General features: G+C 46.9%; 1 protein-coding gene across 2 annotated transcripts in view; it reads right to left on the bottom strand.

Annotated features, from left to right (window-relative positions):
• NPLOC4 (nuclear protein localization 4 homolog (S. cerevisiae)) overlaps window positions 1-24,499 on the bottom strand; it is a 61,677-nt gene that overhangs the window by 13,693 nt on the left and 23,485 nt on the right. For both annotated transcript variants that reach the window (XM_008568827.1, XM_008568826.1), the window contains exons 7-11: window positions 24,098-24,277; window positions 20,491-20,577; window positions 18,643-18,714; window positions 17,798-17,924; window positions 12,668-12,828 (exon numbers count right to left, since the gene is read on the bottom strand). In XM_008568827.1, the coding sequence (XP_008567049.1) occupies window positions 12,668-12,828; window positions 17,798-17,924; window positions 18,643-18,714; window positions 20,491-20,577; window positions 24,098-24,277 (627 nt within the window). The remainder of the gene's footprint in view (window positions 1-12,667; window positions 12,829-17,797; window positions 17,925-18,642; window positions 18,715-20,490; window positions 20,578-24,097; window positions 24,278-24,499) is intronic.

Here is a 24,499-nt window from a genome sequence, read left to right as displayed (position 1 = left end):
ATATAAATCATTTGCTGAGTCATATATAAATTATACATCCATAATTTCCAATTATAGGGCCTTACATAAAAGTTGACGTTTACTGAAGCTCTCAGACCCAAGTTGGTCCCCGGCATGTCTCCCCGAGGTGTGCAGGTGACGTGAGGGCACTTCCAGCACACTATGCCTTCCTGAGGACATCAGGGAGCCCTGCCACCTTCTGAGACAGTCCTCACAAGCTGTTCCTAAGTCAAACCAAGTCCGTTATCCTAATGGGAAGTCCATAGGCACCATGTGGCCCTGTTCCTTGCTTAAAGACTTAAATTTCTGGTCTGAAATATGTCTCAGTTTATCCATACCCTCCCCTTTTCTCTATTCACAGCCTAGAGAGCTGCCAAGAGAATGTGTTCCTTTTGCCCTTCCAGAAAAAATGGTCCAAATATATCCAGCCACGGGCTACACAGGGTGCTGTGGCCCTGCCCTCACTCTCAGCAGGCTGTTGTGCCCTGTCAGATGCCACACTCCTGCAGACACATGGTTTTGCCTGTCTTCCTTTTAAGTCAAGATTACTTTCTTCCCCATTTGGGAAAGGATCGTTCGTCCCTCCCCATGACGAGTGGCTGCTGCGGTCAGGACAGGCCTCCCCATTCCAAGACTCTGCTGGCTGTGATAGGGGCGCCAAAGAGGTGAGGTCTGCTAAGTGGGATCCTGGGGCCCCCAAAGAGGCAGTTTCTTGATGGAGGAGATATGGTAGGAGGTAGGAATCAAATCCAATCAAACTAAATCACCATTTCCAAAAATACACGCTTGCCCCTACAAGAAATAACCTGCAACAACTCACACATAATTAGCCCATCTGGAATTCATCTTCAAATCTAATTAAGCTCTAATATGCAGAAACATTTTTCCAGCACCTGTTCATTTTAATCTTCCCCTCTGGGGAGTTTTCTTGTTAAATGCCCCCCTCTCTCTTTTTTGTGTCATGCTGTTCTCTTTCAAATTTAACTACACAACTGTACCTCTTCTGCTCCCCAAGAAAATGAAGGTGCTATCTCCTCCCCTCTTCTTCCCTGGGGGAAAAGACAGGTAACTTCTATCTCTCCCTCATGCCTTCACTCAAATGCTCTTGCCAGCCAATTCCTAGCCCTGAACACCATTTTAAAAGGCAATTACTTTTTATGGGCTTTAGCAAATGTCAGACGGAATACGCTGGGAGGAAGACATCTTAATTCTAAGTTTGGCAGCTGCCAAAGTGTCAGCAATTTCATCTCCACCTGGAGCAAAACACTGGGAAAGTCAAATCAGTGTCCCCAGCGCCTGCTACAGGCTGCGTCTGGAAGTAGTGGTGCCATGGTTCCAACATCAAAGAGAAATCCAGGGATCAATGTCTTTGTTAGGTCAAAAGCACATGGGGGCTCTGTGCCCAGACAAGAGCAATTCCACCGATGGATGGCACCCTTGCCTTAGAAGAGGTGAATGAAACCCTGCACGTGCTGCTCTTCCAAGAACTGGCAGGAGTGGAATGTGGGGCGCCAGCTACTGATATGATACTACACAGAGAAAGCAAAAAAAAAGCAAAGCTCTTGGGATATGGTGCCTAAAAGATGCACGACGGAGGAAGCAGTCCAGTCAAGGAGCGTCTGCAGAGCGCCTGGTGGATGCAAGCAGAACCAGCGGATATGATACTACACAGAGAAAGCAAAAAAAAAGCAAAGCTCTTGGGATATGGTGCCTAAAAGATGCACGATGGAGGAAGCAGTCCAGTCAAGGAGCGTCTGCAGAGCGCCTGGTGGATGCAAGCAGAACCAGCAGCTGGCCTCTCTCAGGTGCTCTCTGTGGCTGGTCCAGGCTGGACGCCACATGCACAGGATCTCCTGGTCTCACAACAGCACACGCCATAGGCACACCTGTTGTTCCCAACACATGATGAGGAACAACGGGTTACAAAGACCAGGAACCTCCCTGGGATCTAACAGCGCATACGGCCAGAGGGTGGGCCAGAGCCCAAGTCCACCTACACTGATCTCGGATCTCAGTGTTCCCAGCCAGTGCCTTGGAGGCCTGGAGCCTCAGGGGCTGACCCCAACAGCAGACTTGCCACTTCCATCAGAAAGAAAAACAACACCCAGAGATTTCAGGGACCCCTATGTCCTTTTCCTAAATGGGGATTATGCTAATATGATATTGAGAATCTCTCCTCTTACTGGCAATTTCTTGATTAACTGCCAAACTATCCTGAATAATGCTGAAAGCAAACACAATCTCCTATAATAAAAACATTAGTTTTAAAAAGTTGCATTAGGGGCCGGCCCGTGGCTCACTCGGTAGAGTGTGGTGCTGATAACACCAAGGCCCTGGGTTCGGATCCCACATAGGGATGGCCGGTTCGCTCACTGGCTGAGCGTGGTGCTGACAACACCAAGTCAAGGGTTAAGATCCCCTTACCGGTCAGCTTTTTAAGAAAAAAAAATAAAAATAAAAAGTTGCATTAGGGGCCGGCCCGTGGCTCACACGGCAGAGAGAGGTGCTGATAACACCAAGGCCCTGGGTTCGGATCCCACATAGGGATGGCCGGTTCGCTCACTGGCTGAGCGTGGTGCTGACAACACCAAGTCAAGGGTTAAGATCCCCTTACCGGTCAGCTTTTTAAAAAAATAAATAAATAAAAAAAATAAAAATAAAAAGTTGCATTAGGGAGAGGTTGGTTAACATATACAGTATTACATCTGGATAGAAAGAATAAGTCCTAGTATTCCATAGCAGTGCTAGGGGAGTACAGTAGCAATGGATTACTGTATGTTTTCAAATGGCTATAAGGCGAGTTCAAATGTTCTCATCACAAAGAAATGATACGTTTGCAGTGATGAATATGCTAATTATACTGATTTGATCACCACAGTGTATATAAGTATAAAAATATTACTGTGTACCCCATAAATACGTATAATTATTAAGTGACAATTTAAAAATAAAACTAAAAAAATTAAACAATGAAGTTGCAGTGTGTAGAGTTCTGCTCTAACAAAACACAAAACGTGCCATGGACCCACAGTAAGCAGAATAGTCAGATAATGATAAAAGACTGGTCTGTACAGATAAATGGCACAGAGGATGGCACCCAGAAATAAGACACAAAACGACGTGGGTGCCTGGTCTATGACAAATGCTAGTACTGGGTCACCTGGGCAAACATTCAGAGAAATATAAAACTAGATTCCTGCCTCATACCAATATAATACATAGATGGATCAGAAAAGCACTAAAAGAATATCTAGGTAAATATATAGCTTCCAAAGTAAATATATTACTTCCAAAGTATGATGATAAAGACAGAAAGTATAATAAGAATAAAAAAGACTAATGTATGTCTGAAATCAGAAAATACTTCAGCTTCTTTGTATAAAAAATATAAAGAAAATGAAAGCCTGGCATGTGTCTGCAACACATGACAAAGGGCTAATATATGAAGACCTAAAAAATTAACACAGATAATGATGGGCCATCTTGCTCATTACCTACGCACAGGAAGTAGTGATTCACAAAGACAGTCAGTAGGCACAGGAGGCTCCTGTGCTTGAAAGCCCACAGAGAACAGGGCCTTGGACCTCGCCCAGTCCCTGCCAGCTGAAGGGTCAAGGAGGGCAGGGCTGGTCTGCAGCACAGCCTGCAAGTATCAACTGTGTGGCCTTCCTGGAGGAAATCTGGGAGGACAAATAAAACCCTTAAAATATATGGTGTCTTTCTACAAAATAATCCCAGTGCCGGGAATTTGTCCCAAGTAATTTAAAGCACAGACAAAGAAGGAATTACAGAATGGTCCACAAACTACACTGTCCATAGTGCCAGATGCCAGAACACACTACAAGTCCTGCTGAGTGGGGCTGCTTGGGCCCCTCAGACATGCCCTCTCTCTTCCACAGCCAGCTCCTTGAAACCAGAATGGCCCCTTGCTGCTTCCATGCACAGCCTGCCCCCAGCACTGCATGGCCCTTGCCAAGGCTGTTGGTCAGCGCAGCTCTCAGGAAAGCCAGCCCCAGCACCATCCTTCATGCCAGGACACCCCCCCACCCCCCGCCGCCGCTGCCTCTCCAGTCATTGGCTCTCAGTTTTCCTCCAAGATCCCCTCATCGGCTAGCCCTGCAGAGCATGTTCCTTAGGGTCTGTCCAGCACCCTCTTTGCTTGTTCTTCCGAACTATCTCAGCTTGTCTCATTGCCTTCCAGGGCTTTAACTGAGGTTTTCTTTTTTTCTTTTTCCAGTTCCAGGACCCAAACCCATGACCTTGGTATTACAAAGCCTATGTTCTAACCAACTGAGCTAACCTGCCAGCCTGATCGAGGCTTTCTATGCAGATGGCCTTGACAACGGCTTCATCAGCCCGTGCTTCTTCCTGAGCTTCTTGACCTCACCAACAACTGCCTACTGGCTGTTGCCCTGCCCCAGTCTACCTTCACTCCCCAATGTCAGCGCCTGCTCACTTACCTCTCCCACATACTCACAGCTCTGCTGAGGCACCAGGACCCACCTGCTCACCCAAACCAGGGCGCTGGCCGGATCCTGGGTTCCTCCCTTAGTCCCTGTAAGATCTTGGGGCTCTCAGCTCCAGCACAGCTGGAGTATCGGCTGGAGCATGGACAACGCCAGCCTTCTTAAGGGGCTCCCGAACTGCAAAACGTTCCCCACACTGTCCCCCAGGATGGACCTTCCATATGGAGAGTTCACCTACCCTGCCCACCCCGCCTGGTGTCAGGGCCCGTCCACTGCATCTCATAATTGGGTTTCAGTCCCCCCTCAGGTCTCCACCCACTACCCTCTCCTGTCCAGGCTGCTGGCATCTGATGCTGGGACTGCTGCAAAAACTTCCTACCTCCAGGCCACTCTTCACACACATCCAGCAGGAACATTCCAGAACCCACCTTCCAAATCTGTGGCTTCCCACTGCCCACCTCCCCTGTCGCAAACTACCATCCAGCTGGATGGGCCCCTGGATAAACAGTACTCTCCAGGTGTGCGGCCAAGTGCACTCCGCCCTGGGACACCCTACCTGTGCCTGCCCTGCCCCAGCAGACACCGCAACAGAGCCTGCGAGGAGAGGGGCCCAGCATGACGTGCTCACCCAGCACACAGCACGTGCTCAGTAGACACACGAGCTGGACTAAGTGAAAAGGAAAGGCTGCAGCCCCAGGCAGCAAACTTGTTACAACACATATCCACTGCTCTCCTGCCCTCTGATCAAAACTCCTCGAAAGAGCTGTCTGTGCTGACATGTGTCCACACCCCACCCTCCCCATCAAACCCACCCTCACCAGCCTCTCGCCTCGCTCAAAGCTGCTCCTCAAGACCCCAACACACAGCCACTCCCTCTCCCTCCCCACTCCTCCTCATGTGCCCTCCAGGACAGAGGCCCAGGCTTCCTCCTCTCTCCCTCCCCAGCTGGCCATCCTTCCATGATGATGGCCTTGAGCACCATCTCAGTACCCCAGACTCCCTGCCCAGCAGCAGTCTGCCACTCTCCCAAGCAGCACCCTTGTCTACCCCACCAGGCTCCTCCAGGGCAATGGCGGAGTCACATGTCCCCAACATCCTTCCCTGGCCTTCCAGCTGCCTGGTCAGAAAACCTTGGAGTCCATCCGCATCTTCTTTGGCTCCCGCCATACCTCAGCCTCTCAGGAACCCTGCTGCTCTAACTTCCAGGTTTACCCAGACGTCCTACCACCTATACTGCTCACCACCTGCTCCGGCTGCCAGGAGAATGAGGTGGACTCACAACTATTGTTACTGCATTCTGCGCCCTTGTTTCCTTAACTCTAATCTCAGCCCAGCAGCCAGAGTGATCTTTTACACGCTGAGTCTGGGTGTTGGATCCTCAGCTCAGCACCTTCCAAGAGATTCCCACCTCCCAGCAGTCCACATGGCTCCACACGCACCCCTCCTCCTCTGCCCCGGTGACACCAGCCACCTCAGCTTGTCACTCCCCATGCTGGGAACAGGCTGCCGCCTCTGTGTGGAATAGTCTCTCCCAGACATCCACAGGCCCACAGCATCACCACCTTCGAGTGCTGGTTCAATTGACACCTTCTCTACCATGTTACGACACCACCCTCTGCCGCACTCCTGATCCCACTCAGTCTGCTCCACTTCAGTTGACAGCATGCTGCCCCCTGCTACGGCACAGTCTCCGCAACACAGGGAGCTCAACTCCATTCTCCATGGACAGGGTGGCTGCTAACTCATAGGCATTAAATGCTGGTGAATGGATGGCGCAGGAGCACCTGGGGAGCAAACAAGGGCGGTGCTACCAAGAGCTCAGTGATGACACAGCCCTTGGGCCTAAACAAAAGGTCTGCACTTCAGTGTCGTCTACAGAGCCAACAACAGCCAGCAAATAAACACAGCCCCTCAAGGGTGCTCCAGTGGTGAGGAAAGGCAGGAGAACCAGCTCTGCTGCAGATTGTTGCCGCTCCAAGGTCCCATGGGACACCCAGCAGCATCCATGCAGGGGCTGTGCCTGCTGGAGTCTCACGGCCTGCAAGGGCCGTGGTGCAACACTGGGTACCTGGAAGATGTGCAGCATAGAGTGCAACATGACAAGCAGGTCCCTGGGCTAATCTACCATGGGACTCCCAGGTCTGCCAGCTTGTTTCCACTGAAGTCAGGGATTACTGCTTAAGGAGAAGAAAATGGACATTTTTAAAACATTTTTAAAATGGACATTTAAGAAAAAATAAATTAAATAAATAAATAAATAAATAAAATAAAACCAGTTGACAAAGTCACCATGTCATGTAAGTAGTGAAAACCAGTCTCCCAGTTAAGGATACCTAACTGTCACCTGTTCCTAAGTGGTTTCCTCAAGTCCAATCAGCCAATTATCCCAGTCCCAGAGGCTTAAAACACCTTCGTCTACTCCAGAGGTCGGGCGATGAGAGGGGACAGCCAACTTAATCCACAGGAGCAGCCTGTCCTCTGGAGTTCCTCGTTCCCCCATGTTTATGTAAATCAAGCAGAAGAGACCCCCGTGAGAAGCGAGCACGCACTCCCAGGTGGAGCCGGCCAGCAGCACGTGACATGCACGCCCATGCTGCTGCCACAGCTGTGCACTATTCAGATTCCAGACGTGAAGGCCACATCTCACACAGACATTAAGTGATCTCTGTGAGCAGAACAGTCTTAAGTAACCCCTTGGCGTATCTGCACATATTAACACAAGCACCAGGAAGGAACATCCTCAAAGCAGAGGTGCAGTAATAGGCAGCTTAGACCTATGAGCAGTGTTAGCAGCCTTGCTATGCACTGGGAGGCTTCCTAAGATCATCTCAAGATGTGCTGGTGACGTGACGACCGAAAGACTGGGCTTGTGAGGTGTACCCATCAAACCCTAGTGTCAGGCAGGAGATATGAGGTGGGGCTCGTTGCACCAAAGAACACACAGGGGCCAGGACACTTTATTCCACAGAGCCTTCAGTCAATGCTGAGCAGCCACGGAACCCACTGGAAGCCTTACCCTGGGGACACTTCCATAGCACTACGACTCCCAGGAGCCCCAGCACTGTCCCCCAGGCTGCAGCACCATGGCCCACAAGGGGCCACACAATGGGTGTGTCTTACTATGTAACATTATAAGACAAAAGGCCTTTGAAGCAGAGCAGCCTAGGGATTAAAGGGGAAAAGTGACATCACATGCATGTTATATATATACACCTGCAATTTTATTTTATTTATTTATTTATTTATTTATTTATTTATTTTTTTTTTAAAAGATGACCGGTAAGGGGTCATTTTATTTATTTATTTATTTATTTTTTATTTTATTTTTTTTTTAAAGATGACCGGTAAGGGGATCTCAACCCTTGACTTGGTGTTGTCAGCACCACGCTCAGCCAGTGAGCTAACCGGCCATCCCTATATAGGATCCGAACCCGGGGCCTTGGTGTTATCAGCACCGCACTCTACCGAGTGAGCCACGGGCCGGCCCCTACACCTGCAATTTTAGAATTTAGAGAATGACGCATCATGAGGGCATTAAACTGAGTTTTATCTTCAGTGGGAAGCTGAATGAAACAGCTCACTGTGTGGCTTAAGGATCTAAGTACGTTATTTTTAAAGGAAAAGGGAGGAGACAGTCAAATGCTGCATGCCTGGCTGTGTGAGTCTGGTCTGAACACGGGTATGAGACTTATCTGTGCTCGGCCAGCAAACAGAAGGAAGTTCCAAGCCTGCCCTGACAAAACCACCACGAGACTGGGCTCTGCAGCCTTCACAGAGGCTCCAAGGTGGCACCTCTCGAGGTGTGAAGCCTTCCAAGGTGGCACCTCTCGAGGCTGATGTGCAGAGGGCAGCAATCAGCCTCCCGATTTGAACAGACTGTGAGGGCCAGGCCTCCTCCACAACAGGACCACCCACCGCTCCACCCTGCAGCTCCACCCCACAGCACTGCCTACATGCTCCCTGTGAGCCACGGCCACCAACCGAGTGCCCACATACCCACAGCATGTGCAATACACCTGTGTGTGCACTTATGGATGAAATTTATTTTAAACTCTTCTTCCTGATTATAAAAAGAAATGCTAGTATGACCGTTTTAGAGGGCAAGTTTAGAATATCTATCAAAACTCAAAAACCTGCTCCAGCAATTCTGTTCTGAGGATCTATGCACGAGGGCATTAAACATGGCACAGTTTGTAACAACCACCAGAAATAACCGAAGTAGCCATCAAAAGAAGACTATTTAAATACAGTATGATTTGGCCACATAGTCAATAAATGTACTCACTGATTCTGTATAGTTACACTTCTTCTTTTTTTTTTTTTTTGTCTTTTTGTCTTTTTTCGTGACCGGCAACGGATCGCAACCCTCAGTGTCGCGCCCGTACCAGACCGGGACCGGCAACGGGATCACAACCCTCGGTGTTGCGTCCGCACCTCGCTCATCCAGTGAGTGGCCGGTCTGTATGTGGGATCCGAACCCTTGGCGGGAGGGCCGCCGCGCTCCCAAGCGGCGCACTGTAGCAGTGCGCCACCGCGCCGGCCCTACACTTCTATTTTTTTAATTTAAAAGAATAGAAAAAGAAACGAGAAGGAACTACACTACATGCATCAGTGGTTACCACAGGACACTCGCAGGCTGTAGAAGTAGCACAGAAAGCCCCTCCCTGCCCACCTGACTGCCCCGGAGGCAGGCGACAGCACGCTGATACCTCAGGAAAAGCCTCTTGTCCCTGCACAGCAGTCTACCTGCACCTGTGCTTTTTAAAAAACACAAATGGGATATTATATGCAAGGCCTTCATGTTACTTCTCCACCATCAGGTATCTTGTGTCCACCTCTTCTAGTCTGCACACGAGGCTGTACGGCACAGATGAGAGGTGCAGACATGCATCTCACCCCATGGACATTCAGGCCTTCCACTCACATGTGTGAATGTACATATAATCATGTGTACACATGTAAACATATACACGTGCCTTCAAAAACCAAAAAAAATTGGGATTACGTTCTATATATAGGTACACTTTTAATTTTAAATCATGAGTTTTATCACCACCTCTTTAAATAATTTGCAAACAAGCGCCTCTAGTGATCACTTGATATTCCGCCACACAAATGTATTATCATTTAGTGTCCCTGTGATTGGACTGTTCGATTGTTTCCAATTTTTATTACCACAGAAGCACCATGATGAACAACAGTCTTAGACAAATATTGGTGCAGATCTTGTTTCTAAGGCATATTTTAAATTCAACCACGAAGTCCACAGGAAGACTAAAAAGATTACTTAAATGTTTGCTATTACAGTTCTTTTTGCTCAAACTGGTGTCTTCCTGAAACAAATGAAAAATGAGTGTCTCAAATCCTAAAGGGCTATAAACAATTTTGGGAAGTACTTCTAGCCTGTTCCCACTAACAGAGCAAACAAGCAATCTACGAAAACAAGACAGTGATGGGGAATGTCACATAGTTTATGACAAAAAACTTACAGTAAGACAAGGAAATGAAAAAGCCAACGTCCGGGGCCGGCCCGTGGCTCACTCGGGAGAGTGCGGTGCTGATAACACCAAGGCCACGGGTTCGGATCCCACATAGGGATGGCTGGTTCGCTCACTGGCTGAGCGTGGTGCTGACAACACCAAGTCAAGGGTTAAGATCCCCTTACCGGTCGTCTTTAAAAAAAAAAAAAAAAAAAAAAAAGCCAACGTCCAACCTATTGAAGGGTGTATATATATATCTATATATATATATATCTATATCTATATATATAAAAAAAAACCCAGCAAATTCATAGCCAGTAATGAAATTCTGCAAACACTTCCTTTACGACTAAGAACAGGACAAAGTTGCCAGCAACCTCCACTCTCACCTGACACTGGGAGATCCCAGCCCGCACAGGATGCCAGAAAGAGTGGGAAGGGCTGAGGAGGGAGGAGGAGACACAGAACTGTCACGCGTGGAGAGCCTGACTGCACACATGCATTGTAAGGGTGAATGACAGACAGCAAAGCTGCTGGACACAAACTGCACCTGTTTCAAGCAGCAACAGCTTAAAAACATGACGTTATTTTGGAATATGTGAAAAAATATATAGGATTGGCTGGTTAGAGCATGGTGTTATAACACCAAGGGTTCAGACCCCCATACTGGCCAGCCACCAAAAAAATATATACATATATATACATATATATGTACGTATGTATATAAAATGCCTAGGAATGACCTAATGTTATTGGTGGACGAGGTCCTCGTGCAGAAAAACCCTCCTGGGAGAAATTAGAGCACACTGAAACAAGTGCAGCAGTGCCTCACCAGGCGTAGAGGCAAGAGCCCTGTGAGGTGTCGGTGAAACCCTGACAACACCTGCTAGCTCTGGGGCAGCCGGAAGAGTATAGGGCCGAGGACAGTCAGCTCCTGCAGAGCAGCAACATGGGCTGTAACTCATCAGGTACAAAGAACAGCAATAATTACAGTGATTAAGAGAGCACAGTATCGGTCCTGGTTAGGGAAACATGGCCAAGGGAATAGAGTGGAGTCCACAAACACACCCATGATTCATGAAGACGACTGATGACAGATGCTTCACAGATTAAAAAGAAGGGTTTTTTTCAATAAATGGTGCTAAGACGACTGATAATTCACACGGTTAAAAAAAATTAAACAGAAAGGGCTTTCAGGGTAAACCTAATTCCTCCACAAGATGCCACTCAACTCAGAGACGTGACTGAAGGGCAGAGCACCAGTTCCTGCCATCTCACGGGATGAGGGGGGCCTGAAAAAGTGCCAGGCAAGGTGAGGCCCCAGCAAGAAAGGCTGATGGCACTGGGGTGGAAGGACCCCTCCCCGGTTCCTAGCAGAAGGCCACTGCTGGGAGCTAGGGGCCCAGCAGACACACCAGCTCTCACACAGGCTGCAGTGACTAAGTGAGAGACACAGGGTTGCTGGCGTGCAGCCACTTTCCCCTCGAGATGGCTGCAAAGGTTTTAAGGTGCTTGGGGCAGGGCACCCACACATTTAAACTGCATGAGGCAGGAGCCAAACAAACCAAATACTTCTGAAGGTCAGGCCGCATCTTCCACCGTCTTTCGGGGCCAAGGAGACAAAGATTTAAGGTGGGCGGTCATCTTAAAAAGAGCTCACTAGGCTTTCAAGTGGAAACCCCAGAGGACTACCTACTAGGAAAGGGGAGGAACGAGAACAGACAGTCTCCTAAAATGCAGTTCAGATCCAGCCCTGCTGCTCACTGCAGAGCTGGAGGAGGACAGCCCAGCACCCTATTTCCCCACTGGAGGAAGGGAAGCTCTCTCTGGTGAAGAGGCCCTCTGGAGGCTCTGGCTTCTTGATGAGCAGCACAAAACAAACACTCCCCATACCTGTGGAGAGGAAAGACATTCCAAAGAGAAAGCAGACAACATCTGCAGACATACAGACAGGACACGGGTATGAAGACAGGACATGAGGACCTGAAAGTGACCACGACTATAACCCACTATCAACTGTCCAGGAACAACAAGTGACAGGACCCTCAGGTAAGGACATTAGAATGTCATTATGACTGTACCCTGTATGTTTAAAGAGTTAAATGAAAACATAGGAAACAAAAATGACAAATTAAACTTCTAGCAATGAAAACTACAGTGTTTGAGATGAACAACATTCTAGATGAGAACAGCTGCAGATCAGACTCTGCAGAACTAGGGACTGATGACTCTGAAGATGTAGCAATAGAAACTATCCAGAATGAAACAGAAAAAAGATGGAGATACAATGAGCCAAACCTCAATGAAACTGTGGACAACTTTAAGATGATTACAGTGTAACTGGAGTCCCTAAAGGGGAGGGAACCACTAAAAAAACTGCATGGCTATACCAGGAGGAGTTCTCAAAACAGTCTCCAAACATCTCTGTCTTCTCATCTTTAGAAACTGAAGTCACCTGTGCTGCAGTGGTCAGAACTGGTGTTACACCTGTATGTCCCCAACCCAGTGCATGTAAGTCCCACTTCTAGTTATCAGCCCTGACACCTGGGCAGCCAAGAACAAGCCCCAGACACATGACAGATGGCCTTGTTCTCAAGCAGGGCTCTGAACAACCACAGCTGACACTCAGTACATCCAGAATGCACCAACATCAGGCAAGTCCAAGACAGGCTCACACCATTCCCCACGCACTTGATTCTTCCTGAGCCACCATATCTTTACCTTATAAAACACATCAGGCACGTACTGCTCGCTGCTGGACTCCTTGGCATAGCCGAGCTCAGGGGCATCCTTGCAGGGCAGCAGGCACTCGTCACGCACCAGAGCCATGCACTGATTGGATACCTGGTACCCTTCAAAGTGGACCTGGTTGTCGGGACCACCTGCAAGAGAGAGACCTTCAAAGAGAATCTACCCAAGAACATTCAAAACTGGTCCTTACCTGTTACTCTTCACTTTTAACCCACAGAAGAAACAAACCCTCAAGGGTTTGTCTTGGGTACGAATTCAAAGATGATGAGTGGTCAACTGACGGGTGAGCACGAGGCCTGGACACAGTATCCAGACAGGCTGCAGTTGCTCATCGCCACTCAGGTGCCACTAGTGACATGTTCTCCAACACCCACCCCAAAGCCATGCTCAGTGGCATCAAGCACCCAGGCCATTGGTTCTTAATAACACCAGGGGCATAAATGACAGAGCCCTACGTACCAGCCAGCTTTTGTTCCTGAGCGAATGTGGGGTGGGACAGGTTCATCTGGAGGCAGGGAGTGGATGGGAGGAGAGCAAAACAGGAACTATTTTTAGTAAAAACAGCACTGATCATTGCACTGTGCAGAACGGAAGTCTCTGCCTTAGAGAAGCTACACAGCCTGCATACGCAGTCAACACCACTAGGCACTACCCTCACACCGTGAGGCTGTGGGCCACCAGGGCTGTGGTAACGGGTCTCCCCATGGCCCCGCATCTTCATGCACCTGCCTCAGCCTCCACACTATTCAATTCTGACCTCTCTCCTAAATTCCACTCCAGAAAAGCCTCCAGAGTGACTTGAAGGTAAGGACACGGGCGGCATCAACAGCAACCGAGAGGGATCAATGTGATGAAGTCACACCAGGCCCTAAAGGTGAGGATGGGTAATGCCACACAAGGCGGGCCTGCGCTGAGAAAGGACTGGGCTTGAGGTGGGCATCTGCTGCCACAGATATGAGCTTCTAGAATTGGGGCCACCCTCTGACAACTCCAACATCTGTTATTTCTTATGGCTTTAGAGAATAAAAAACTATGTCTCTATTTCAGTTTGTTTAACCAAAACAGAATAATTTACTATTAGGGAGCAGAAATTTAGTCCATCTGGCTTTCAACCATGAATGTGATGAAGTCACACCAGGCCCTAAAGGTGAGGATGGGTAATGCCACACAAGGCGGGCCTGCGCTGAGAAAGGACTGGGCTTGAGGTGGGCATCTGCTGCCACAGATATGAGCTTCTAGAATTGGGGCCACCCTCTGACAACTCCAACATCTGTTATTTCTTATGGCTTTAGAGAATAAAAAACTATGTCTCTATTTCAGTTTGTTTGACCAAAACAGAATAATTTACTATTAGGGAGCAGAAATTTAGTCCATCTGGCTTTCAACCATGTATCAGAAACCAGACCTCAGGGCCAAGCAATCAGAGAAGGTGAAGGACGGAGCAGAGCCAGCCTCCTAGAGGACAAACCTGGGCCTCCTGTCTGCTTGTCTTTGCACACAGGCTGCTTCAAAATGCCCAGTCAGATGGGCTCCAAAGGCACCAGCCACTAAATCTAGTGTTTTCACTCTGGCCCCAACTCAAATGCGGCAAATGCCCACTAATACCTCAGCAGCAAACACAGGCACACACCTCTCCAGTGTGTCCAGTGGGATAAACACCACACCACAAATGAGCATGCCGGTTTAGAAGGAGTGAAGGTGACAGTTGGATGGAGTGTGGGGGAGTCACCATGTGTACATTTGCTTACTGTTTCTCTGTGGGCATTGAACACCTGCACTGGTTTTTAGATTGATCATTAAAGTGTGATAGATCATTAGGGAAAGAAAAATATGACTTTGAGAACAAGAGAAAAAATGGAAAGCAATATTTGTACGATTGGAGGTTGTCAAAAAAAAAAAAAAGTAAACAGTCCATATGGATAGCGTCCAAAGGTAAATTCACTGAGATGAACCAAGAACTCCCCTTCCATGTGGATCGGCAAGAACTGCATGTCCTGATGGGTTGACTTAATCTTGCCAAAACCTCTTGCTGGCCAAGACCCAGAGGAGGCTGGACTAATTCACTGTCACTCCCTCCAAAATCAGGAAATCCACACGCAGGTAGACCGCTGGGCCGAGAAAGGGGCAGTGACAAAGAACTTAGCTGTTGTTGAATCTGAGATGCTTTCTTGAGATCCTCAGAAAGCAACCTGCTCAGCCATGAGCTGAGTGTGTTCCAGACAAGCACACAAGACGATGACACCAGGGTGTGCAGCTTAAACGTGGGCTTTGCAATGCACTGTCCTGCTGCAAGACTCCTTCACGTTCGCTCGAGCAAACTACCACACACAGTCACTGCTCTTTCCCTCTGAGGGTCTCAAGCCAGAGGAGTTCTTTGTATAATTAAAGGGGGCAGGTGGAGAATCCAAAGACATGGAGGCAAGGGGGTGAGGCCCCCGCATCCAAGTAGCATTTAAGCTCTGCCCAAAAAAGCTCCTCGTACCCCTTGCCATCTGCAAACACGCAGTCCTGCACAATCCTGTCTAATAAGGCACTCCCCACATGCCATGCCATGAGACCCTGATGCAGGGAAAGAGCACACTTTCCTTGGAGGTAGGAAACCTGCATCTGAGCTATGATGATTAGAAACACAGATTCAGTTCTGCAATGCTGTGGATAACCACTCTTCTCAGTCAGGGGCCCTTCTCGAGAGGGAAGTGGTGACAACTCAGCACAGACATGAAAGGACCCCGACTGCAGATCTTATTATAAATCAGGTGATTTACTGTCTCACAGTTCTAAAACCTTAAACTGTCAATCTTGAAGGCAAAAATTCCACAGATGATCTATCTATATATGATTCCCCAACTCTCAACAAACAAGAGGTATGACTCCATAATCAAAAGTTGCATCCCCCAATCTAGAAACTATTTATAATTCTAAAATTGTGCCAGTTCCTTTGGCCCATGGAATAATCTCCCCATAGAAACAGTAATTAAAAGGGGTAGGTTACCATGGGAGCCCAGAGAAGCTTAAACAGCAGTTGTCAGGGAGGGCAGCAGTTCTGGAAATCTCTGAAGGTGTTTCGGTTGACGGGAGAACTGCCAGCTTCCAGGCTGGAACCAGGCACAAGGAGTCTGCACGACAAAGAGCCGCTCCTTTCCCACATTTCCTTGAGTGTTACCTACACTCTCACCTAAGCATGACCCCGATTTATAACGGTCTAAGACAAGAACCAATTCTATCATATAAGTAACCACAAGAACATACAAGCACAGACTCAATGCACGTTGAATTCCCTAGGATTGCATGCTCAGTAAGTTGAGGGAAGGGTATACTCTTCTGCCCAGAGCGTCTCAGGAAGCCATGTCCTGGGCAGAGCCCCTCACCCACGCGTCAGCACTGACTCCTTCCCCATGCCGTCCTCATCATATGTCAGCCCAAGCACCACTGGACTGGACTGTACAACTTCACTACACATTTCTTCCTGTTATTTCTCCTTTGTAGTACAGTTAGGATATTCCTCTGCTTTCCTTTGTAGGATTACGTGTAAGCAGGCTCTGTGATCTATGAATCTTACTTCTGCAAAGGAAAGGGGTGTCACAAGATGTTCTAAAAAAAAGGGCGCTGAGTCTGATAGGTTTGAGAACTACCAGCCTAAACTACTATACTCAGAACATCAGCCTAAATGTAGGCAGGGGTGGGGGTGAGGAAGGTCATGTGATGCCAGCAAAAGAAAGCTAATACTTTCCTCCCCTTCTTCAAACACAGAATCCAGCGCCCCTGCTTTAAGGTCTCAGCCGTTCTCCAGCTGTCTGAGTCCTCCATTGTGACACCTCCCCTTGCCCAGGCTGCCCTGCTAAAGGTGTCTATGATGCAGAATGACCTATCTCTCCTTCAATCCTAGTAAAACTTCCATCTATTCCCTTAAACATCTGACCTGAGCAACAATTCAGGAAAATAAATCTGATTCAATTAAATCACTTGTGAAAAAGTTAACAATGTAATTAACGTGGGACATGTGCACTCCCTGCTTAAGAAGAAACTCATGTCAAAAAGAAGGCACCTGTCAATCTAAATCGATTTCAAATCAAGGGACTGCAAGCTTGGTAACATAGAGCAAAGCTTAAAAATCCTGGTGGTGCACAAGCTTTTGTCACCATCGTCCCGATGGCAGTGGTAACAGGCATGATCCACTTATTTACCTATCGGGCTGTTTGTAAACTGGTGCTTGTTAAATTGGGGGTTCTTCTACAGAACTGGGAGACGGAGATTACTAAGAATGAACTGGATTATCATCTCTTTGAGGGTAGAAACCAGTTCTTTACAGGATTAAGGTTACTGCTTACTTTAAAAAACTGATTAAACAGATTACGTTTTTATGAGTTTGTTCTCCAATTTTTGAATCCCTGCTCCTTTTACATTATACAGTCCTATGTCTGGCTTTTTTCTGAAACAGCATCTCAAGTATGTTATAAAAGATTTGGTGACATGTTTTTATAAGCTACAACCTTTTATTATTATATATTTATGCTGAAATTCTGCTTTTATTATTATTATGTTTTTTTTGGCAGCTGGCCGGTACAAGGATCTGAACCCTTGACCTTGGTGTTACAAGGCCATACTCTGAACAACTGAGCCAACCAGCCAGCCCTATTATTATATATTTATGATGTACACTACATATAATAAAAATCAACACACACACTCATACACACACACATACACACACAGGCACTCCCAAAAAAGTTTTACAGAAATGGTTTCTTAAAATGACAGTCCATTCATAATGTCAAAAGCAAACAAGTTATGGAAACATTAAACCCTCTTCTCTTACACAGAGAGACAAGAGAGTAATCATTGGTTCCTGGAAAAGGGCAAAGGCTGCCCCAAGCTCAAGCCCCTTGGACTTGCAAGGAAAGCACTGGCTGGAGGAGAGTAAGGCTGAGATCTTGACTCTGTCGTTAGTTTTGTGAATAAAAACAAGATGAGGAATCCATGTTCACCAGTCCATTAAGAAAATCTATTGTAACTAAGTTCATGATGAAAAGCTATCAAAAAGAGGCACAACTATATCAACAAGGTAGTAACATCTACAATACAACTCTGTCGCTTTTATACCTGTAGCCACTGCAGTAACAAACTTGGATCCAAAATGTCCATCTGGAGAGAGTCGACATATGTTGGGATGCTTATTTTGGAAGTCTCCTGCGGTGATGCATTCCTCTGAACTCAGGAAGTAGGTGTCCTAGAGGAAGAGAAGCAGCACATCAAACTTCACAGCACCAGGTCAAAATGTGCTCCTATTCCTTCTTTAGAAAATAGTGAGAACTCAGGGCTGGCCCGTGGCTCACTCGGGAGTGCGGTGCTGATAACACCAAGGCCGTGGGTTTGGATCCCATATAGGGATGGCAGGTTAGCTCACTTGGGAGAGCGTGGTGCTGATAACACCAAGGCCACGGGTTTGGATCCTATATAGGGCTGGCCTGTGGCTCACTCGGGAGAGTGTGGTGCTGATAACACCAAGGCCACGGGTTTGGATCCTATATAGGGATGGCCTGTGGCTCACTCGGGAGAGCGTGGTGCTGACAACACCAAGTCAAGGGTTAAGATCCCCTTACCGGTAAAAGAAAATAGTGAGAACTCAACTATAACATCCCCAAACCCATGGTGAACCCAATACCTGTCAGTCCTGGCCACTCTGACTTCATCTAAAACCATCCACAACTCATAAGACCAGAAGAACCAGGCAATCCACCCCACAGGCTGACCTGGTTTGTAAAGGTAAGGTGGGTTTTGCTCCATGAGACAGAAACCACAGACATAGTCTGAATTTATCAAGACTGTCTTGAAAAATAATGTGGTCGGAAGGCTAGAACGAGCTGGGCAAGGAGACCCCAAGAGTGTGAGTCAGCACTGCCAGTCACCCGGTTGCAGGGCTAAGCAGACTCATGTCTCCACCTCACCTTATTTCGGCTGTATCGAACTGTACCCTTTCGGGTATCTTCTGAGACGAGATCTGTGAATATCCAGCCGACCTTAATAAAAAAGGAAAGTATCTTTTAAATACCTCCCTAAAACAAACGACTAACTTCTTCTGGCTTCTTCCCAGGGAGTGTAAGAAGAATGTACTCAGCCCACGACTCCTGCTTGTGAGCCACGGTAATTGAAATGAATCGGTCCTCAAGTCAGATGACCGGCCACACCAGGGCTTTCAAACTCTGCTGAGTACAAACTGGCCACCCTCCCTCTCCTGCTGCTCAATTAGAGATGAGGGTAAATGAACCAAGCTCATTTATCCATAAAAAAAGGTTTTACTCAGCACCAACTCTGTGCCCAGCACTGAATGCAAGGGACGCAGTGGCAAATGAGATCAAGAGAAAGTAAGTAAAAAGTGAACTTACAGTCCAAAGATAAAAAAAAAAAAAAAAAAAGGATCCCTGGAGAGAGGCACTTAGAATAAAAGTGGGTACTCTAATGGAGACTTCATGCAGCTTCTCATTGGAGCTGCAGGGCAGGACTAGAAGGAAGCGTCCATGGGTACAAGGATCTGAAATCCCCGTCACAGGGGCACCCAAAAGGCTGGTCCTGTAAAGCTCAGGCAGGGTCTGGACTCCCCTACATGTCCCACTGTAACAGCGCCTGTGTGCTCTGTGACCACTGGGCCTGCCTTTGCCCAAGACCTTCACAGCCAGTTTCCCTCGTTAATCAGGAACTGATCAGAAGTCTGGACAAGCGGCACTAGAATCTAGGTACAGCTTTCAGTCCTGCCCTTAGGAGTGACCTGGCCACCTGTCACCCTCTCCAGCACAACCCTGACACATAACCCTTCAAATCCATCTCCCACAGACATGACCAGGCACACTGGGAGACTTTCGCTGTCTTTAAAAAAATGCCCAAATGAACAAAAAACCCAAGGAGGAGGGCAATGGAGAAAATGAGACTTAAAGGATACATATAATTAAGCAATAAGTAAAGCAGAAACAAAATTAAGCTGAGATAAATAAGGGCTACAAAACTCATGTTCTGGAGAAAGGCATTTAGGTAACTTCAAGACCCCCTATTATAATTATTTAATGAACTATAAATTTATACCAAACATAGGTCAAAACATCAGACCAGGGCCAGCCTGTGGCTCACTTGGGAGAATATGGTGCTGATAACACCAAGGCCCATGGGTTCGGATCCCTATATAGGGATGGCCGGTTAGCTCACTCTGGAGAGCGTGGTGCTGATAACACCAAGTCAAGGGTTAAGATCCCCTTACCAGTCATCTAAAAAAAAAAAAGACCAATTTTTCTTTTGAACAAGAGAACTTTCAGAATTTGAACCAAAACATGACCCTACACCAAGATGCTGACTCCGAGAGCATGACACAGAAAGTGAATGAGACTTCAACCTCAGCCATGCTCACTTCCAAGCTCCATGAAGGGAGAGCCACACCTCAGAGGACTCGTGTGTGGACGCAGTGTAGCAGGCAGGGGTACAGCTGGCTCACAGCCACTGCCCCCCACCTCCTGGGTCTCACTCCTGTGGCTTCTTCCTCCCTGCTTGAAGCAGTCCTCAAGAAGTGTGATATGACAGCTCCCGCAATGGGGTCACTTTTTTAATGCTCAGGGAAATGTTCCCACTTAAGTCCAAAGGACATAAAAGCTATTGGTGCCCAATAAACACAAGCAAGGTTTCAGAACGTGTGGAGCCTGCGCCTGACCTTGTGCAGCTGGGGAGATCGGTCCTGAGGAGGCCCCCTGGACCTCCCCAACACAGAGCATGGGTCCCCCCAGAGCCCACAGGCTGACAGAACGCCTCAGTACCTTCCTCAGGCCAAGTTTGGCAGCAATTTCATCGACCACTTCAGCTTTCGGATCTTCCAGAAGCTCCAAGCTGTTCTGTGTGCCAATCTGTCAAGAGGTGAAGGGAGAGACAGACTTAGAGGAGAGGGCCAGGGAGCAGGAGCTCCACTCCTAGTCTCCTCCTTGCCAGGAAAGAGAACCATGGCCACAGTGAGGCACACCCCCACCCCCAGCTACTCCCGTGCTGGGTTGCAACACACTTTCAATCACAGCTCAGCAAGACCAGAGTGCAACTTTCAGGCTGGTGTGTGCCAGAAGGTTCCACACTGAGTGTGTGGTTGTTCGGGACTAAGGACAGCTTTCTACATATTTGTTTGCTTGTTTACTCTAAAAAGGCTCCTTCACTGGGAAATGCAGTTATTTTCAAAACTTGCTCGGATAAATAGCTTCACTCCAAACAGGTCTGGCTAGGTTAGGTAAGATTGAAGCTATTCCCAGCAAACAGCCTTGGAAACCTCATGTGCCACCCCTGCAGGGACACTGCTTGGCTTCGAAGCTGAGATACTAAACTAGAGACAGCGCAGACTCCATAGAGAAAGCTGCAGACATGCACCCCCGAGCAAGGGAGAAGACATCTAGGATCAGTGACCTGCTGGTGAGAGCCAGAGCACTGGCTCAGGGCGCAAGTGAGCCCTGGCTATGGCCAGCTCACACGCGACCTCTACCCACCACCAGACACACAACTTCCCGGAGTGGGCAAGTCTTGCCAAAATCTTTAATCTTCACTAAGTGCAGCTCGTGAGTCATTAGTAGTATCATTTTGAGCAGAAACCCCAGCCATAGGAATAGGAAAGGGAAGCTAATCCAAATTGAGTTATATTAATTGGGTATATCCTCGAAAATTAGTTAAATTCTGACAAAATAACAAAGAACTTTATGTTTACTGGGTATTACCCATATGGAGATCATTAATACCTCCAGGGTATAGGTCAAATCACAAACTCAGAACAAATCTAAGAAAAAGTACTTGTTTAATGACATGTGGCAGCATGAGCTTCAACTTCTAATGAGCTGGAGGCTATTAAAGGTCAAGTGTTTCAACCTCTAGGGTACCCCAGTTGGGAGCTCTGATGGTGTCGTTATCCGTCCAAGCGCCAGTGTGTCTGTTCCAACATTTTTTTCAATTATACTTCTAATACAACTGTTAAACTTTCCATGAAAGAGACCCTGTACAAAACTGAATTTGAATATTCTGTGCTTTCAAAAGCAGCATCCTGATTACAGAGCACACCCAGTGACCTAGGGTCAGATAACAGACATTCCTCTGATAGGGCTTCTGCTGCCATCTTGCATCTCTTCAGCAATGAACCATCAAAAAAGGCCTCAGGAAACACTACATCCTCAGCTCTACATAAATACCAAAAATGTCAAAGGTGGGTCGACTACACTTAAAATCTGTACATATAGCCAGGGAAGACATGCATTTGTGCACAGACCACAAATAAACCTGCACACCAACCGGCACCCATGTACAGCCTGCAATTTCAGATACTGCTCAGCAGAATCTGAAATACATGCCCCAGCGATGGCTGTGGATACCCCACGCCCCCCAAGTCGGGTTATCTAAGAAGCAGACCAGCTATGGAGCGATCTCTAGAATACAGTGGCAGGTGAAGAAAGTGTGTATGATGTGGTATACACACAAAAAACAAAGGGGGATAGTAATGAATCTGTGTGTATTTGCTTACATTAAAGAAAATTAGGGCTGGCTGGGTTCTCAAGTGGTTAGAGCACAGCATTATAACATCAAGGTCACAGGTTCAGATCCTCATACAGGCCAGCCACTGCACACACACACACACCCCCAACCCCAGCAAAAAAAAAAGAAAATCAAACCTCAGAGGTCAAATCAAAAAGTTTTTAAAAGTGGGGCTACAAGGAAGGCAGGACACAGGGTAAAGAGGAATATAGTTTCTGTATAAATCTAAATTTGGAACTGTGCAAATTTTTTTTCTTCTCCAACATTTTTTATAAAAAATTTCAAATATATAGCAAAGTTTAAAGAATTTTACAGTGAACACCCATATACCCACCACCTGGATTAAGTCATAAAAATTGACTTATGTTCTACCCGTCCCTCTCAACCATCAATCCATCTTATCTTTCTGCTGGATTTCGAAGTAAACTGTAGACAGCATGCACATCATTAACTACAATTCAACATGTTTAGACATTTTTGCTTTCACAGTAAAATGTATATAACAAAATGTACCATATAAATATTTACACAATTACAACACAAATTAAAAAACATATATAGTACTGGCCAGACACACACACACACACACACACACACACACACACACACACACACACACACACACACACACACACACACACACACACACACACACACAAATATACATGTATTTTTATACATATATATACTGCAGTAGATTGAATTATGTTCCCCTAAAACTCACTGAGGCTTGAATTGTCTCCCAAGTTCTATGTGTTAGAAACTTAGCCCCCACTGTGACTGTTAAGAGGGTGGGAAATCCTATTATGGTAATTGAAAGGTGGAGCCTTAAAGAGATTGGATTGTAGGACGCTGCAGTAGTAAATGGATTAAAAATGGTGGTCAGGGGCGTGGTTCTGAGCATGGTTTAAAAGAGGAGAGTCTGTCTTTCTCTCTCTCTCTCTGCTTCCACCATCTTGCAATGTAAGACCCCTGGGTCACTGTTGCCACCACCAGATGGACTTTGGACTTCCCAGACCCAGAAACTGTATGCAAATAAATTTCATTTTCTTTATAAATTACCCAATTCCACATATTTTGTTATAGCAACATAAACGGACTAATACGTATACACACCAATTCCTAAAAATTGAAGATAAAATGTGTGATGGGTTGGCAGCATAATCATACAGGAAGGCCTTCCAATGACTTTAATGAACCGTGACTGGCTATACAGCCCTAGCAGAACATTCTCTAAAGATCCTTCTCCTCCTCTCCATCCCTACCAAAAAAATTTTAAAACCATTTTTAGTCCTATTTTGGTAGTTTTCATCATTCTGGTGATGTTCTGGTTATTCTGAGCCTGGGGAGTGTGGCATGGGGTGAAGAACACGAGTAATTCTGTGATGCTCTGATTCTGCCACTCCTAAGACAGTGGACTTCTGCCTGGGGGGAAGGGATGCAGAAGAACAAGAGAAGAGCTAGCACAACTGTTGGACACCATCAGAGCAACTGGAAACCCGGGACACAGATGGCACAGCGTATAAAAACAATGCATCACTACTTGTTCTGTTTACTTAAGTTGATAAATGGGCTAGTTATGTAAGAGAACATCCTTATCCTCAGGAAATACACACTGAAGTATTTAGGAGCCATGATCTAACTCTCCAGTAATTCAGAAAATAAATATTGTGCACATGTGCCTATGTTTGTGTTTGTGTGTGTGTGTATGTGTGTGCACACACAAGTGTATGTACAGAAAGGGACAGAGAGCACACAAATGACAAAGCAAACAGGGCAAGATGAAATCTGGAAAGGGCATCCATCCCATTACAGCCTTCAAAACAAAGGACCAGACTGCACAGACTGTAAGCTCTGCATGTGGCTCACCTGAGGAGGCTCATAAATGGCAGCCACTTCGGCCCTGATGCCAAGGGGAATGTCCTTGTGCTCCGTGTACCGTCCATACAAGTACCCAAAATGCTGGTTCCCTGTCTTTCTCCAGAAGTCAAGGAAGCGATCGGCGACGGTGTGATTCTCAAACATGATATTGTCCACGTGTCTGTATTTCTGTAGAGTTAAGTTAACAACAGTGGGCTAAGTGAAAACATTCCATCAAAAATAAGGAATGTTCTAGTACAAACCATTCATATTTTTTTACCTAGTTCTTTAAAAAACAAGCCAAAAAACGCAAAAATCAAGCTTTAAGAACATGCCCTGCCTTCAGACTGCTTCCAAGTCCAGTGTGCAAGGAGGGTTGGAGACAGCTTTCATCAATCAATACGTTTAAAT

This window comes from Galeopterus variegatus, unplaced genomic scaffold, assembly GCF_000696425.1.
Source record: "Galeopterus variegatus unplaced genomic scaffold, G_variegatus-3.0.2 Scaffold446, whole genome shotgun sequence".
Classification (NCBI taxonomy): domain Eukaryota; kingdom Metazoa; phylum Chordata; class Mammalia; order Dermoptera; family Cynocephalidae; genus Galeopterus; species Galeopterus variegatus.
This window is presented reverse-complemented; position numbering and strand designations above follow the sequence as displayed.